The sequence below is a fragment of the Cibotium barometz genome, chromosome 33 (assembly GCF_041138505.1).
Source record: "Cibotium barometz isolate CiBa-2024 chromosome 33, ASM4113850v1, whole genome shotgun sequence".
Taxonomy (NCBI): Eukaryota; Viridiplantae; Streptophyta; class Polypodiopsida; order Cyatheales; family Cibotiaceae; genus Cibotium; species Cibotium barometz.
The window spans coordinates 6,479,878-6,495,786 of NC_141078.1; the positions used below are offsets into that span (position 1 = coordinate 6,479,878).

The window sequence follows — 15,909 nt, forward strand, 5'->3', positions numbered from 1 at the left end:
AAACCATATGTAAGTTATACACACTAACCAAAGATTTTTGTAAAACATTTGGAAAAAGAAACTCACTGCTTGGTCTATGACTGGCAGGGCTCGTGGAAAGGGAGGTGGCATTGGTGGCAGAGGTGGCCTTAGTTGTGATTCCGCTGCTGCTACTGGTCTGTTGATTGGCTGTATTACATGGCCTGTGTGCAACGGAGGCAGTGATGCAGGTGTTCCTGCACTTTCCATTTCTCTAGCACCATTTACCACTCTAAGCGTGTTTCTACTTACAAGCTTCTCAACTTGAATGCTCAAGTCCTTCAGCCTGCTGCTTGCATTAACTGCACTTGAATCCTGTCCTGCACATGCCTTTGCAGCCAAGTCTATGCCAGAAGACCCAGCTTGGGATGACATCAATGCACGTACAAGTTCAGGATTTTTCAAAAATACTGAAAGTAGTTCAAGATCAGCACCAGACCCTTTCCCATTATCCGCAAGTTGCTGCAATACAATTTTTAGCATGTCCAAACAGGCTTCCTTGCTTAATTCAGAAAGCTTCAAACCTAAAGTCTCCTCGCCTGCAATAGCATTCAAAGAATGCTCTAATAGCAGAGGCAATTGGAGACTGTCAGATGATGCACAATTTGTTATTCCACATCCTTTCTGAAGTGCGGTCGACATGTCTTTTCGACCCAAAGAGTCAGCCAAAGCCTCTGCCTCAGGGGCTTTGAGTGCATGGGATGAAGCTACAGCAGTCTGATCTCCGTGTTCCAATACATTCTCTTTACTCTTCAGTTGAGAAGAGGGGGTGCCTTTACCCTGCTTAAAAGTCTCAGAGATGTCGTGTCCATATTTTGGTAGCTCTGTGCCAACTTCAAGTGATTGATCCAGTACTGTAGCAAGCGTGAGCTCTGAAGGATCAACACAGGACATCTTGGTTGGATCTAGAGTGCCACTTACCTTCTTCACAAGCTTTTCTTGGTGGAATCCTTTAGACATAACCAGCAGTGATGATTCTTGCTTGTTCCCATTGCTCAATTCCAAGGAGTGTGTATATTTTTTGGCCATGTCCAGCTCAACAGACCTATCAATATCTTCCTTACTAAAACTTGAAATGTCTCCATTCCAGACAGCACTTGATCCTTGGCCTGAAACATCAGTACCAGTGTTTAATTTCTTGCTATCTGCTTCCTGCCCTCTCGCTCTTGCTGACTCCAAGTCCCTCGGAGATTGTAAGGAACCATCTCTTTCCTGACTCTCTTCATCCAATGCCTCCAGAAGAATTTCAGGAACCAGAATATCATCAACAAAGAGACAGACTCTTTCTGCAGGCTCTTCTGGATTGGGCGGGATGCACTCAGGTGACAGGTACAAAGCTTCTTGTTCATTGCTCAACCGAACAGATTGAGAATCGGTCTCTGTGCTTTGCTCCCCGCTTGCAACTCTCCATCGAGGATCAAGAGCAATTCCTACAAAGCAAGTCAAGAGATAAGGACTAGAACATTTCAAACTGAAACCTGAGCACAAATATACAGAAGGAAAGAGAGCAAACAGTGCCTACTTGGTGGTGTTTCCCACTGAATGATAGCCAAATCCATGAAATCTGTGGCTCTGCATCTTGCAGTTTCTTTGACACCATCTGAAAGCTTGAAATCTAACCCAAGAAACCCCAGTGTCCCTGCCAAGCTTTCAACTTGTACACTTTCAACACATGTATTTAACACGTCAGAAGGATCCCCATGGCCACTGACACCTTGTTCTGCTTTTACACCTGAAACTTTAGGATCAATGCTAAGCCTGAGCACAGATTCAGAACTCTCCCCTTTCATGGAAAGGGAAGAACTTTCCAAAGCATTGTCCCCCATTAAAGGCCCATTTCCGACTTCAGAAATTCTTATATTGTTTCCAGCATCTTTCACCATCCTTCCCCAAAGCTGCCCTTGGTGAAAGGAGGGCACTGGTGCAAAGGAATGAGCTGCTGATGATTCCATAATTAATGGTATATCTGAGCCTGAACTAGAAGTCTTCTGTGGCTTTTTACTGTTTAAAAAGTAGGCTCGTTGTTTAGCTTTCTTTATATCATCAGCAGAGAGAGGCCGAGGAGCAGATTCGAAGCTAGAAGACTTTGCCATGTCTGCATCTTTGCGTCTCACAGCAGCCCGAGATTCTTCAAAGAGCTGAACTTTTCTCTTCTCTTTAACACCTGTGCATTTTCCAAGTTAAGGAACAAAGACTGGTACCAAAGGTCACAACACCAATCTAACAGAAAAAAAGAAGTGTCACATGCAAACCTTCAGTAACGGCACCGAGATCATCAAGATTCCAGCCAAAAAAAGGAAAAAAAAATCACAGGTTTAAAAGTAGATAACAGTAGAACTAATTTGAATCCTCTTTTAGGAAGGTTTAGAGGCTTCTATGAACAAGAGCTCTAATCAAGTAAAGAACCCAAAAAAAAATCCCTCTCCATGCTGAATGTGTGCTTCCTCTGCCCACATACTACAACAAAACACTGCAGAGATATAGAAGAGGGGGGCCAGCAGGAGCACTCCATAGCACCTTGGCATGACCGACAGGAGGAAGCACATGAAACATTGCAGTAAGGCAAGCACTAGTGGAGGGCCAAGAAGAGAGACCCCCAGCCCCTGCAAGCCTTCCTTCCCCCACCCGACCCACATGCAGAGGCTTGACAAAAACTTTCAAACTTTCCAATGAGAGCTGTGTCTCTTCTCTCACATGTAACAAAATAACTTTTCATGCACAGGAAAAGACACGGCAGATAGTCTATCACAAGAATCGAACACATGGGGGCATGCTGCCTTAGCTGCTTGGCTATGACAATCCAAGCTTGCAGTTGCAGAATAAATTTATGGCTGTGGACATGAAAAGGTTTGCTAGGTTTTGAAGTCAGCTTGTGCAATCAGACATATGCACTACTCCACAACTTGGCAACGCAGCCATAGTCACCAGAAACGGCACCCCCTCGAAAACGGAAACGGCACATATACTTGATAAATTAAGAAGCACAAAGTATTTTTTATTTGTTTTGGGCCAACTGCAGCATGTGGCGATTTTTTTAATGGGCCAGTGAACGTGTTTTTTATTTTTTTGGCCTATTTTAATGCTGCTTGCGAACGTTGCAATTTTTTGGCCTTTTTTATGCCACATGGCCAGTGAACGTTGCAATTTTTTGGCCTTTTCTATGCCACATGGGATAGTACTGCCCATTTCCCCCGTTCCGGCCTGTTTCCAGGAAGTTGGCATAGGGAAACAACGTTTCCCCGTTTCCGGTCACCGTTTTCCCTGTTTCGTGTGTCTATGAATGCAGTTCCTCATTGTTCTACCATTGACATTTAATGCATCCACAATAGTGCTGCACAAAGTCCTGTCCTCTCAGGTCTGGACAACTTCACTGATATGCTCCCTAGGAAGAGCTTCTACACCGAGACACGCAAGTCTACTATGCTTGAAGGAGGCCAAGGCATTACCAAAGGTACACTTGTGAAGGAAGTTACAGTTCCAAGAAAATGTGGGAGACTAGACTAGTGCTAAGTAACCTCTATCATTTCCACACATAGCAGAAGTACCCTCAGATATCTCAAGCTAATCAAAAACCAATTTTCCAAAGGATACGATCGCCTTGAATAAGAAAGCTCCCAAGTCGCTTTCTCGTTGGATTTATCTCCATGACCGTTTCTAATTCTTCCCTGCACCAAAAATTGTGTAAAGCATACGCATCTAGCAAAGAAAACAAGTGCCTACAGATGAAATAGACCAGCATCCAACACACTGAAAACTAACCTTGGATGCATAGTCTTGTCTATTGTTAAAGAGCTGGAGGCCACGTCTGCTAATCGTCCAGAGGCATCCACCTTCAATTTGTGAAATCAAGGATGTTACAAGAAAAAAGTCATAATGTGAAATAAGTTGTCTCAAAGGTTTCAAAACCAGTCAAAATGCTTACCATAATGCCAGCCTTGAGTTTCTTGTTTGAAGCATCATCGTTTGTATGCGAACTAGCAGTATCCCTGCTAAAGACAGACCTTTGATTAGCTAACCTTCATAAATTGGCACTGAACATGTCTCTGTTTTATAAAGAAGAAAAAAAATCTACAACCCATCATCATATAGTTCTCCTAAAACCAGACTTCTCTTTACCTGTTCCGCTTATGTGCAGGTTGAGATGTGCGAGCTAAGCCTGCAAATTCAAAGTACCGTTAAGATATTACAACACCAAAACAGGGATTAGAATTACAAACAATCTAATGTTTGAACAGAAAGAACTGGAATTACAAACAATCTAATGTTTGAACAGAAAAAAAAAACTCACAAAGATAATTGAGCTAACTCCTCATAAACTCATCCCAAACTACGATTTGCCCATTGTTTGAACAGAAAACATTGTGTGCGCGTGGGACTGCAGTGAGCGCACGTGTGTGTGTGTGTGTGTGTGTGTGTGTGTGAGAGAGAGAGAGAGAGAGAGAGAGAGAGAAAGAAAGAAAGAAAGAAAGAAAGATATATTAAGCGTCTACTAAAGACCCAATGGGCCTACGAGACCAAAGTGGTACAATAATGTCCATGGCATATCTCATCGTGGAATGGAAAATAAAACAGAATGAAAACATAAATATAGCTATCTCAGTGGGGTGATACAAAACTGTCCATGGAAACTTGTCATGTGAGAGAGAGAGAGAGAGGAAGAAAGAAAGTTATATTAAACGTCTCCTAAAGACCCAATGGGTCTATGAGACCAAAGTGATACAATGCTATCCATGGTATGTCTCGTCACGGAAGAGGGCTGTTGGGGGCTCTAAGTAGTGACTCTCTGTGTTGGCTGAACTCCAATAGGAAGAGTCCAAGGCACCTCTGATTTGGGTACTCCATGATCGGGGATAAGGGTCAGAAGCCCTCTCTGAATAGAGAGTGAAATCTCCCTCTGATCTCATAGTAGACTGGGCACTGGCAAACATAGTGCTCCTCCGTCTCAGCCCCCATCTGACAGAGTCTACTTGTCCTGTCCGCTCTGGGTATCCACTCAACTTTGCCAGTCTCTATCCTCAGTCTATGGGATGATACCCTAAGCTGGCCAATGGCTATCCTAATAGCATGGGACATGAAGGCATCAAGAAAACTTGGTCTTTGTATAAAACCATCTGCTGTGAATCTCAGGAAATAATCTCTGTAGTACTGCATCTTGGTAGGCAATGGACCTACTGGTGTGATCCATGTGTTATGTGTGTAGCTGCAGAGTAGATCATATCAGATCACCCGGTTCCTGTCCTCGAGTAACCCTAATGTATGGGGAATCTAGATCATACTAAAATGGAGGAGGCCAGTCCATTTGTAATCCATGTGCCTGAACCCACATGAGTATTGTGCCATACCAAGATGAATGCTCTCCTCCGGCCTCCATCAACATAGGAGCCGCAGCAAACTCTGCCTGGATGATCTGGTGGGGAACAGATGGCTAGCTGCATATCATCCGTGATAGCATCATGATCTGAGGACGCTCTATGCGCTGCCAATCTGCCGGGGATAAATCTCATGCCCAGAAGGGAACTACATACATAAGTGCCGGGGTGACTAGGGTGTCAAAAAGACCCCCCTTCGTCCTCGGCTCCTGAAAATGCACCTGGAAACTCTGCCTCTCCAATAAAGCTAGAGCTGCATATCCTCTAGTGAGTCTATCCTCTGCTGCCTGTCTCATAGAGAAGCGTGGACCGAAGATAGCACCAAGATAGACATATGAGTGCACCACCTCAACCCTGCTACCCATGTAAGTGTTCTCTCTACGGCCTGCAACTGGGTAGGAGGTGTGGAATACCATGACCTTGGTTTTCCCAAGGTTGATTAAGAGCCCCCTCTGTGTGCAAAAATCCTGTGAAGTATCCATGTGCATTTGTAGCCCCTCCTCAGAATCTGCAATGAGTACAATATCATCAGCATATAATAGGATGGAAACAAGAATACCTCCTAGAAAAGCTCTTCCGCCTCCAATTCTATCAATAAAGTCTGAGATCTCATCTATGTAAAGTCCAAAGAGGGTCGGAGATAATGGGCATCCTTGTTTCACTCCGATGGTGCTAGAGACCTCCTCACATAGTCCTCCCGGGCATCTCACCCTGCCATTAACTGACTCATATATGGAAATGATAGCCCAGATCATGTCAGACAGGACCCCGAGATGCTATTAAGCGTTGTAGGAGACGGGCCCGAGGCACTCTATCAAAAGCTTTGCGGAAGTCCACAAAGCAACAGTAAAGTCGGCGGCCATCTGCCTTGGGCTGCTCGATGATAGCCTGAAGTGTGAATATGTGATCTAACATGGAGAAGGTCCTCCTGAATCCAGCCTGCCCTGGTGCCCTATATCCCTCTCTTTGCCAATGTGTTGAGCTCAGACTCAAGTATAGATCCATAGAACTTTTAAAAGACATAGCCGATCATGATGGTTTTGTAGTTATTAGGACCCACGGGGTCTCCCACCTTATGGATAGGTGCAATAATGTGTGATGATCAGGTGGGGAGAACGCCCTCTAAGAGAGCCCTATTAAACAAATGGGCTAGGAGGGGGGCCAGGGTGTCGCCTCCACAACAGAGGTGCTCAGCCATAAGCCCCTTGTGATCCTATGATCGGCCATTTTGAAGCCTGCATATAGCCTTCACCACCATGTCTCCAATGAAGAAGGTGGATGTGATGGGATGTGCGTGGAAGTTGGAGGAGGGGTTGGTGAGGTATGTGGCATAATGTGTATGCAAATGAGTGCCAGATGTGTGGGTCTGTGATGGGGGTGGGTAAGCGTCGTTCCCCAATCCTACGCCAAGCCACATCAAAATTCCTGCTCAAGAAGAGGTGGTTTAAGTCCTGCTGTTTATGACAATGTGCTCCTTTCTTGTTTGTTATCCCTAAATTCAAAGAAGTGCCACTTGATTAATTAATTGGATCAATGGGCTTATCAAATTATAAGCCTAGGTTTTTCCATTCTAACTATTGGTATTCTTCCCAAAGAGCAGTGTGGGTATGAAGCATGGGGATCTTACTTGAGCTGGCATCCAAAAGAAACTTGGGCATTAGTGACTTGGCTAATACATGCTATTTATCTTCATACCAAGGTAACCAAGAGTTGGGGTGGGGAGGAACTGGTGAATAAGGTACCGGTTAATCCATCCAGCTTCACGCTTCCATATTTGGCCGGTAGCTAACTCAAGCAAAATTCGTGCATGTGTGATACGACATTCGTCGTCATGCCAACAATTATGAGGCATGCTTGTTGGGTTTTATGCTGTGTATGCACCCACAGGAGTGCTAGTGATCATCAGTAGGTTACTGGGGCACTTTTTACTTCAGTTAGTGGAGGTTTTTTCCCCCAGTTTAGTTCATTTTCACTTATATGCAGTTTATAAGTGTTTTGGTCCACCCGGCACATTTATGGCCGGTCATGTGAACACTTATCCTTTAGGGGTCACTATCATGTGGCTTGTACTTTACATCATTTTATTCATTGAAGCATATTGGGAGTCGTGTTCCTTCATCTCTTTGTTTCCACGCCTGTTTGAGCTTGTGAAAACCCTAACCCTAATCCTTCATAGTCTTCATTTGGTATCAGAGCTTGAAGCTCAGCTCTTGCCCTGCCCATACGCTGCCAGTACTCCTGAGCGCCGTACAGTTACTGTACAGCCCGTACAACAGTACCTGCTAGTACTGTTCCAGCTCTGCGCAGCAGAGAGGTGCTTCCGTACAGTCAGCGCTGCCTTACTGTACCTGACCGTACACTGCGCCGCCTTCATTAACACCTGTGCGCCGCCTTCATTTCAGTACAAGTCAGCGCTGCTTCAGTACCCGACTGTACCTGCTTCACCCGTACTGTACCTGCATACAGTCGACAGCAGCTGACGTGTACCTGCTCACACCTTCCGTACCTAGCGACTGTACCAGGCGACTATACAAATCTGCGCATGCTGTGAACCTGCTTCAGTACCCGACTGTACCTGCTTCGACTGTACCTGCTTCGACTGTACCTGCTGTGAGACTTCCAGATCTGCAGAGTACTCATACGCACTGTTCAGTACAGTGCTCTGTCTGAAAGTACATCCGTCGTACTTTCACCGTACCTGCAACTTGCTCCGTACAGTACACTGTACCTGCACAGTACAACAGTCATTTGCGTTGAAATCTCAACTCTGGTAAGCAGTACAAGTCTTGAATATTGGGCATTTTTATTTTCTCTGTGAAAATATACAGGCACAACAGGCAGATTTTCTAGCAAGGAAATATACAGGTTTTTTGCACAGTTTGGGTGCAGCAAATTTTGGGGCATTTTGGCATTGTGTACGCCATTTGCTGCTCTACTCAGTCATTGGTGCATTAAGCTGCACATTCAGAGGATTGAGAGTGCAGGCAGATTTGGGTAAACTGTATTCAGTGGAGTACAGTTGTTATCAGGGTTTTTGCTTTTGGGTTTTTTGGTAAACAGGTACAACATTGTGCGTAAAGCATAATGGCAAATCAACAGCAAAGTGATGTATTCACATATTTGTCTAAGGAAGACAAATTGGATGGCACGAACTACTCCTTGTGGAGTTTTATGCTGAAAAATGTGCTTGTGGCAAAAGGTCTTTGGGATTTCGTTAGTGGTGATGAACCACGTCCAGGTCCATTGGCTCCAGAGACTCCTCCCCAAGGGGGTGCTCGTGGACGAGGACAACAGGTACAGGCTCCAGGACAGCCATTGCCTGTTCAGAGAACAAATGCTCAAAAGACATGGGATGCCAGGGATGCACAAGCATTGTCACTCATTGCATTGTCAGTTCAGAGGTCCATTATACCTCATATTCGGTCAGCTGGCTCTTCACAGAATGCATGGGTGACTTTGGAGCAAATGTATGCTGCTCGTAATGAGGCTAGGATCTCATTTTTGAAAAGAGAGCTGGAAAATCAGAAAATGAATGAAGGAGATGATATGTCTAGCCACTTGAACAAGCTGCAGGATTTGAGAGAGCAACTCATCAATGTAGATGAGATTATTCCTGAGACACAGCTTGTGTCCACCATCTTGCACTCTTTGCCAAGATCTTACTTGGCATTCCATACCTCTTTGAACCTCAGCATGAGGAATGCTGTTGAACCCCTCAAGTATCAGGAACTTGTTGCTCTCTTACTACAAGAGGAGCAAATGAGGAAGAATATGAATATGAACACAAATGCTGAACAAGCATTTACTACAGGTCAAAAGGGGAAAGGGAAATCTCAGCCAAAGAGTGCAAATCAAAATTCAGGTGATGGTGGTTCTTCACAGGATACCAAGAAAAGTGATGGACAGCCCAAGAAGAAGGGCAAATGTCATTACTGTAAGAAGCCAGGTCACTACATCACGGAATGTAGGAAGAGGATTGCCAAAGAAAAGGCAAAGGAAGCTGGGATGTCTGTTAATGATGCTCCTAAAGCTCCTCCAGAGACTGCCTCTTTTGTTGAGGACAGGGATTACTGTTTCTATACATGCAGCTATGATGCCTCTTGGTCTTCACAGGCACTCAGTATGACAGAGCATGCATGTACTTGGTATTTTGATAGTGGTGCCTCAAAGCATATCACATCTCGCAGGGATTTGTTTAGTCATGTTGGCCCTGCCCCTGTTGGCAAAACTGTTCAGTGTGCCAACAATGCTTCATATCCAGTGTGTGGCATTGGGGAGATTCAGCTTACAGCCATTGATGGCTCCATTCTCCGCCTTACAGATGCCTTATATGTACCAGGGATAAAGAAGAATTTGTTGTCCATTTCTTCTTTAGCACATTGTGGAATGCAAGTCCACTTTGATGATGATAAATGCATGGTCAGAGACAAAGCAAATGCCTTGACCTTGATGCTTACTGGTACATTATGTCATGGACTTTATGAGTTGGATGCATTTCAGCCAGTGGATCAGTCTGCTTATCATGCATTCACTCTTACTCCAGCTATGGTTGATGCGGAGTTATGGCATGCTCGCATGGGGCATGTAAATTTTGGTAGTCTTATGCTTATGCAGCGACATAATATGTTCACAGATCTACCTCTCATGGAGAAGCCTCCAGATCACATTTGTGAAGGATGTATTTTGGGAAAAATGCACAGGTTTTCCTTCCCACGTGATCAGGCTCTAAGAGCAACTGCAAAGTTGCAACTTATACACAGTGATCTTTGTGGTCCCATGCAGACGAAGTCATTAGGTGGTTGCTTTTATTTTGCAACATTTATTGATGACTTCTCTCGTATATGCTGGGTCTATCCTTTGACACAGAAATCACAGGTATATGATGCATTTTTGGCCTTTGTAGCACTTGCTGAGACAGAGTCTGGATGCAAGGTGAAGACTCTCCGTTCTGACCGAGGGGGGGAATATATGTCACATGTGCTGAATTCTTTTCTTGGGAGTAGAGGTATAAAACATCAGTATACTACTCCTTACACTCCACAGCAGAATGGAGTTGCAGAAAGAAAAAATCGGTCACTCATGGAGATGGCCAGATGTATGCTAAAGGCAAAAAGACTACCACATATCTTTTGGGTGGAAGCAGTAATGTGTGCTTGTCATATTTTGAATCGATGTCCCACAAAGGCATTGGTTTCTATTACTCCTTTTGAGGCTTGGCATGGCCGCAAGCCTTCTGTATCGCATTTTCGTATCTTTGGGTGCCTTGCATATGCACACATACCCAAAGAGTTGAGGAGGAAGCTTGATGATAAAGCCACAAAATGCATTTTTGTTGGGTATAGCCGTGAGAGCAAGGGCTACAGGTTATATGACCCACTATCCAGGAAGATATTTATCAGCCGGGATGTGATTTTTGATGAAAAATCAGAATTATCCATGGCTGGTTATGAGGCAAATCAGGCTGAAAATGATGTATTTGAAGGTCTTCTACCCATGGAGTTTCATTCCACAGTTGGTGATCCAACTCATGAGGGTAATGGACAGCCAGCAAATGATGTAGGTGGTGCAGAATTTCAGCAGCCAAATGAGCCAGAAGCTGAACCAAACATGGGACAGCAGGCACCACAGGTCAGACATATACCTAGATGGTATTTGAGGACACTACAGGACAGCCATTTAGAGGGTCCTCTTGCTGGTCGTACTCGTAGGGAGACAAGGACCAATGAGCATGCACACATCATGGATTTGAATCTGGTTATGGCAGCCAGTTTACAGGATGATGATGAGCCTGATTCATTTGTGGATGCACGAGATAATGTGCATTGGAACAAAGCCATGCAAGATGAGATTGATTCTATTAAAAAGAATCAAACATGGGATTTGGTTGATCTGCCCAAAGGCAAGAAAGCCATTGGTACTAAATGGGTCTACAAGTTGAAAAGACATGCAGATGGATCCATTGACAGGTACAAAGCCCGTCTAGTTGCAAAGGGCTATGCACAGAAGAAGGGCATTGATTATGAGGAGACATTTGCTCCTACATCCCGTATGTCGACACTTAGGTGTGTCATTGCATTGGCTGCACATCGTGGTTGGGTTGTTCACCAGTTGGACATAAAGACTGCATTCCTACATGGGGACCTCGAGGAGGAAGTTTATGTATTTCAGCCCATGGGATTTGCAGAACATGGTCATGAGGGGAAAGTATGCAGGCTGAAAAAGGCCTTGTATGGTTTGAAACAAGCTCCACGAGCTTGGTATGCAAAAATAGATGCTTTTCTACTCACTCAGGGATTTGTAAACAGTCCATCAGAGACCACTTTGTATGTGAAGAAAGAAGAGACAGATCTGCTGGTCATCAGTCTTTATGTGGATGATCTCTTGCTCATGGGATCAAATGATGACAAAATTGCAGCTTTTAAGGAGATACTGCAACAGACATTTGACATGTCTGACTTGGGCCTTGTACATTACTATTTGGGCATACAGTTTGTGCAGGATAACAGAGGCATTGGGTTGTTGCAATCACGTTATGTTGCCAAACTTCTGGAGAAGTTTAAATTTCAGGATTGCAAGCCTATTAGTACTCCTATGGAGCCTGGGATGAAACTGTCACTACAAGATGACAGTGTTTCCTTTGATGCCACTACATATGCTCAAGCTGTTGGGTGCCTCATATACTTGTGTAACACAAGGCCAGATATTCAGTATGCAGTCTCTCAGTTGAGCAGATTCATGCACAGCCCACGGTTGTCACATTGGCAAGCTGTGAAGCGTGTATTCCGTTATTTGCAGGGTACCTTGTCTCTTGGGTTGCTTTATCCTGAGGGGGGTGACATGCAGTTACATGCTTACAGTGATTCAGATTGGGCTGGTGATTTTGATACCAGACATTCCACTAGTGGGAATTGTTTCTTCCTTGGCGCTTCATGCATTTCTTGGCTAAGCAAGAAACAGACCACAGTGGCCACTTCATCTTGTGAGGCAGAGTACAGAGCAGCCTACACTACTACTGTTGAGTGTGTTTGGCTGCGTCGTCTTATGACTGATATGGATATTTCAGTGGAGGAGCCTACACCTATCTATACTGATAGTCAGAGTGCCATTGCTGTGGCCAGGAATCCTGTGTTTCATGCTCGCACGAAACACATTGAGATTCACTATCATTTTGTTCCGGAGAGACTCCAGGCAGGAGATATCAGTCTGATCTACTGTCCTACAGATCAGAATGTGGCAGACATCTTCACCAAAGCATTACCACGTCCGAAATTTGAAGCATTCCGCAATGCTTTGAATTTGTTTCCTTTTGGTGGATGATGTACAGTGATCACATATCACTCCAGGGGGGTTTGTTGGGTTTTATGCTGTGTATGCACCCACAGGAGTGCTAGTGATCATCAGTAGGTTACTGGGGCACTTTTTACTTCAGTTAGTGGAGGTTTTTTCCCCCAGTTTAGTTCATTTTCACTTATATGCAGTTTATAAGTGTTTTGGTCCACCCGGCACATTTATGGCCGGTCATGTGAACACTTATCCTTTAGGGGTCACTATCATGTGGCTTGTACTTTACATCATTTTATTCATTGAAGCATATTGGGAGTCGTGTTCCTTCATCTCTTTGTTTCCACGCCTGTTTGAGCTTGTGAAAACCCTAACCCTAATCCTTCATAGTCTTCAATGCTACCTGTGCAGGCTTTGGCGGTGGACCAGAGGGGGTGTGGAAAGCTGTCAATAGCGGATGTGTGGATGATTGTTGTGAGTTGTGAGGTGAGGGTGGTAAGGGGTGCAGATCAATTTACATCCAAGAGACGACAGTACAGCTGATCTACATAGATAAGATCACAATCATAGGTGAAATGGATCTGGGTGTAGTGTGAGATAGGTGGTGCATGTGGTGGGGTAGGTGGTGTGCATATGAGTGTGAAGGCAAGGTAGTTGTGGTCGGCACCAAGCATTTGGCTGGACTGATGGATCCCTAAAATAAGACTCAATTCTGCTATGGTACGATAGATGAAGTAAATCCCGGATAAAAATTGTTCTATGGAAAAGAATCAACGGCTGTGCCTCTCAATGAGGAAAAAAGTGCTGGTCTCTATGATCCAAGTGCAAGTTTTTTCCTTGATCTGACTATGGGACTTGCGGGTTTGGTCAGATCAGTTCTGTTAGTTAAGGCTCTTGACTACGTTAGCGTAAAAATATCTTGGAGGAATTGCCCGTGCTTTTCGGACGAGGGAAGTTTTTCCGGGTTCGGTTTTGGAAGAACCGAGGGATGAGTCTCTTGTCTGGATATCCGTGGGCGAGGCCCCGAGTGAGGGACCCTGCCCCGCGCAAGAAGTGCTACTTCCGCTACTAGCACCCCTGAATTCGTTGCGCGGAGGAGACAGGGATCTTTCAGCTGGTATCAGAGCGAATTGGCTAAAGTGAATCAACCGAGAAATAATCCTAATCAGCTATGCACTTGAGGACAAGCACTCCCAAGGAAAGCTTGACCAAAGCCAAAATCCGCATGGCATAGGACATGTGAACACTCAGGTAGCACGGCTGCTCTGCTGGATGAATCCATCCTCAATGAGCGTGAGGAGGTGATCCCTATAGAAGTGCATCTTCATTGGGAGCTCCGAAGGTGTGACCCATGTGCTAGTAGCGGGTGTAGAGGCTGAAAAGATCTAACCGGATCACCCGGTTGGTGTCCATATGAGAGAGCTGGAGAAAAGGGGAGTCCAAATTGTACTAAAGGGGTGGGAGGCCGTCCATGCGGAGCCCATATATTGAGAACCGAGTGGAAACTAGGGCATACCATACTCCAGGGTGGCCCTCCAATGCTAGCTGTCTCAAGGACTCCAAAGCAAGAGAGAAGAAGAACAAAGACAAGTACACCAATTACCCTCACAAGGGTCCCACCAAGGACTGGTGTATTTGCTTTATTGAATGAAGAAAAAGACTGACTTCTTGGAGATCTTCCTTGGCTGTAAATCTACAGCCTGAATATGACCTAATTCTTGACCTTCAAGTTCACCTTTGCTGGCCCTTTGGTTGTCCTGGCCCTTGGAGTTCTTCAGCATTTTGTGAATAATGAGATGATTTGTCCTATTCCAAGCCTTCGCTTGTATATGACTAAAAAGGGCTGGTTGGTTTGCATAGAAGGCAAAGCTTGTACATGATATTTTCTCCTTGGGTAATAAAATACTCCAAGGGGAGAGTTGGCCCATTCTGGCCTCTATGCGGTGTCAGTTGTGCACATCTCTATTTTGTACTTTTGTGGATTAAGTGGCATATATTTAAGGTTGTGGCCAATTTCAGTGTTTAATTGCATTAAATGGTCAAGTGTTTTGCGAAACCCCCAGGCCCTCTGGAAGTTACATTGGTATCAAAGCATTGGCTTTTTCACAGGCTGCTGCTGTGCCGGACTCTATAAATACACCCGGTAAATACACCCGGTACTATCCACTTATGGGTGCAATCATGCATCAAGGCATGTGCAAAAGACAATCCGATTTATGGGTTCTCAGAATCGATTTTGGAATCATGGAATTGGCTTTATTGGCTGCATTCTCTTCTATATGGTATTGGTTAGTTATGCCTGATTTATGGATCTTATTATCAAGCTAACAGGTAGCAGATATGGGAAAATATCTTTTGGCTGGCATGGTGGGTTCAAAGCCCTCACGTCAAAGGATGGAACTTGGAAAAGAAAAGCTAAGTATACTTTGAGTTTTGCAAAGTTGGTGCTTTTTCCAATTTATTGTAAGTGTTTTTGGACACTTAATCCTTGTATGTCCGCACAAGGAGAATTGTGTGTTGTTTGCAATGAATTGTTTCAGGTAAACACTGTTAATGGCTGAAAATACTAGTTTATATGGTTTTCATACAGATATGTCCAAAGACTATGGACTATATTTATGGCACACTCTTTGCTCGAGGATTTATACATATATGATGGTTGGGGCATCTATAAGGTTATCATTGGCCAAGTGATTCTTGGGCTTTATGCTTTAATAGTTTCATACATATATTTATAGTTTTATGGCTCCCATTATTAGGATATGATGGATTTATGAAACATGATATTTTATGGATGAAGGATTTTCTATGGAGTTATCTCAATGACCGAAATGCCTATAAACTATGTGTAGCAAAAATGTTTATGGAGCACCAGGATATCTATTCCTGTGAGTGATTCTTATCTTATGTTACACACTTGAGCCCACCTCTTCTCCAAGGTGCGTAGTCAGAGTACCAACACGGAGTGCAAGTGGTAGAGCAAACATGACACTTGGTTGGTAGGGGACTTATGTCTACGCCAAGGATCATGTGGACTGACACCTTGTTGGACAAGGGACTATGTCTACGCCCAGTGTTAATAGACTGGAATTTGGTATGTTGGAGACTTGATGTATGCGCTCAGATCCAGTGAGCATTCTACATCCGCATGCACGGTCAATCATTCTTCTATTTCTTGGCCTGGCATTTACATGTGTAAGCATGGAAGCTAGTAGAGAGTAGCATGTGTTTGACTTGACAT

The 15,909-nt window shown here is 44.4% G+C and overlaps 1 protein-coding gene across 1 annotated transcript in view; it reads right to left on the bottom strand.

Moving 5' to 3' along the window:
* LOC147619235 (uncharacterized) overlaps positions 1–15,909 on the bottom strand; it is a 63,090-nt gene that overhangs the window by 1,162 nt on the left and 46,019 nt on the right. The window contains exons 8-13 of the mRNA XM_086772880.1: positions 4,135–4,174; positions 3,941–4,004; positions 3,778–3,848; positions 3,610–3,683; positions 1,541–2,182; positions 67–1,448 (exon numbers count right to left, since the gene is read on the bottom strand). Of these exons, the coding sequence (XP_086629006.1) occupies positions 67–1,448; positions 1,541–2,182; positions 3,610–3,683; positions 3,778–3,848; positions 3,941–4,004; positions 4,135–4,174 (2,273 nt within the window). The remainder of the gene's footprint in view (positions 1–66; positions 1,449–1,540; positions 2,183–3,609; positions 3,684–3,777; positions 3,849–3,940; positions 4,005–4,134; positions 4,175–15,909) is intronic.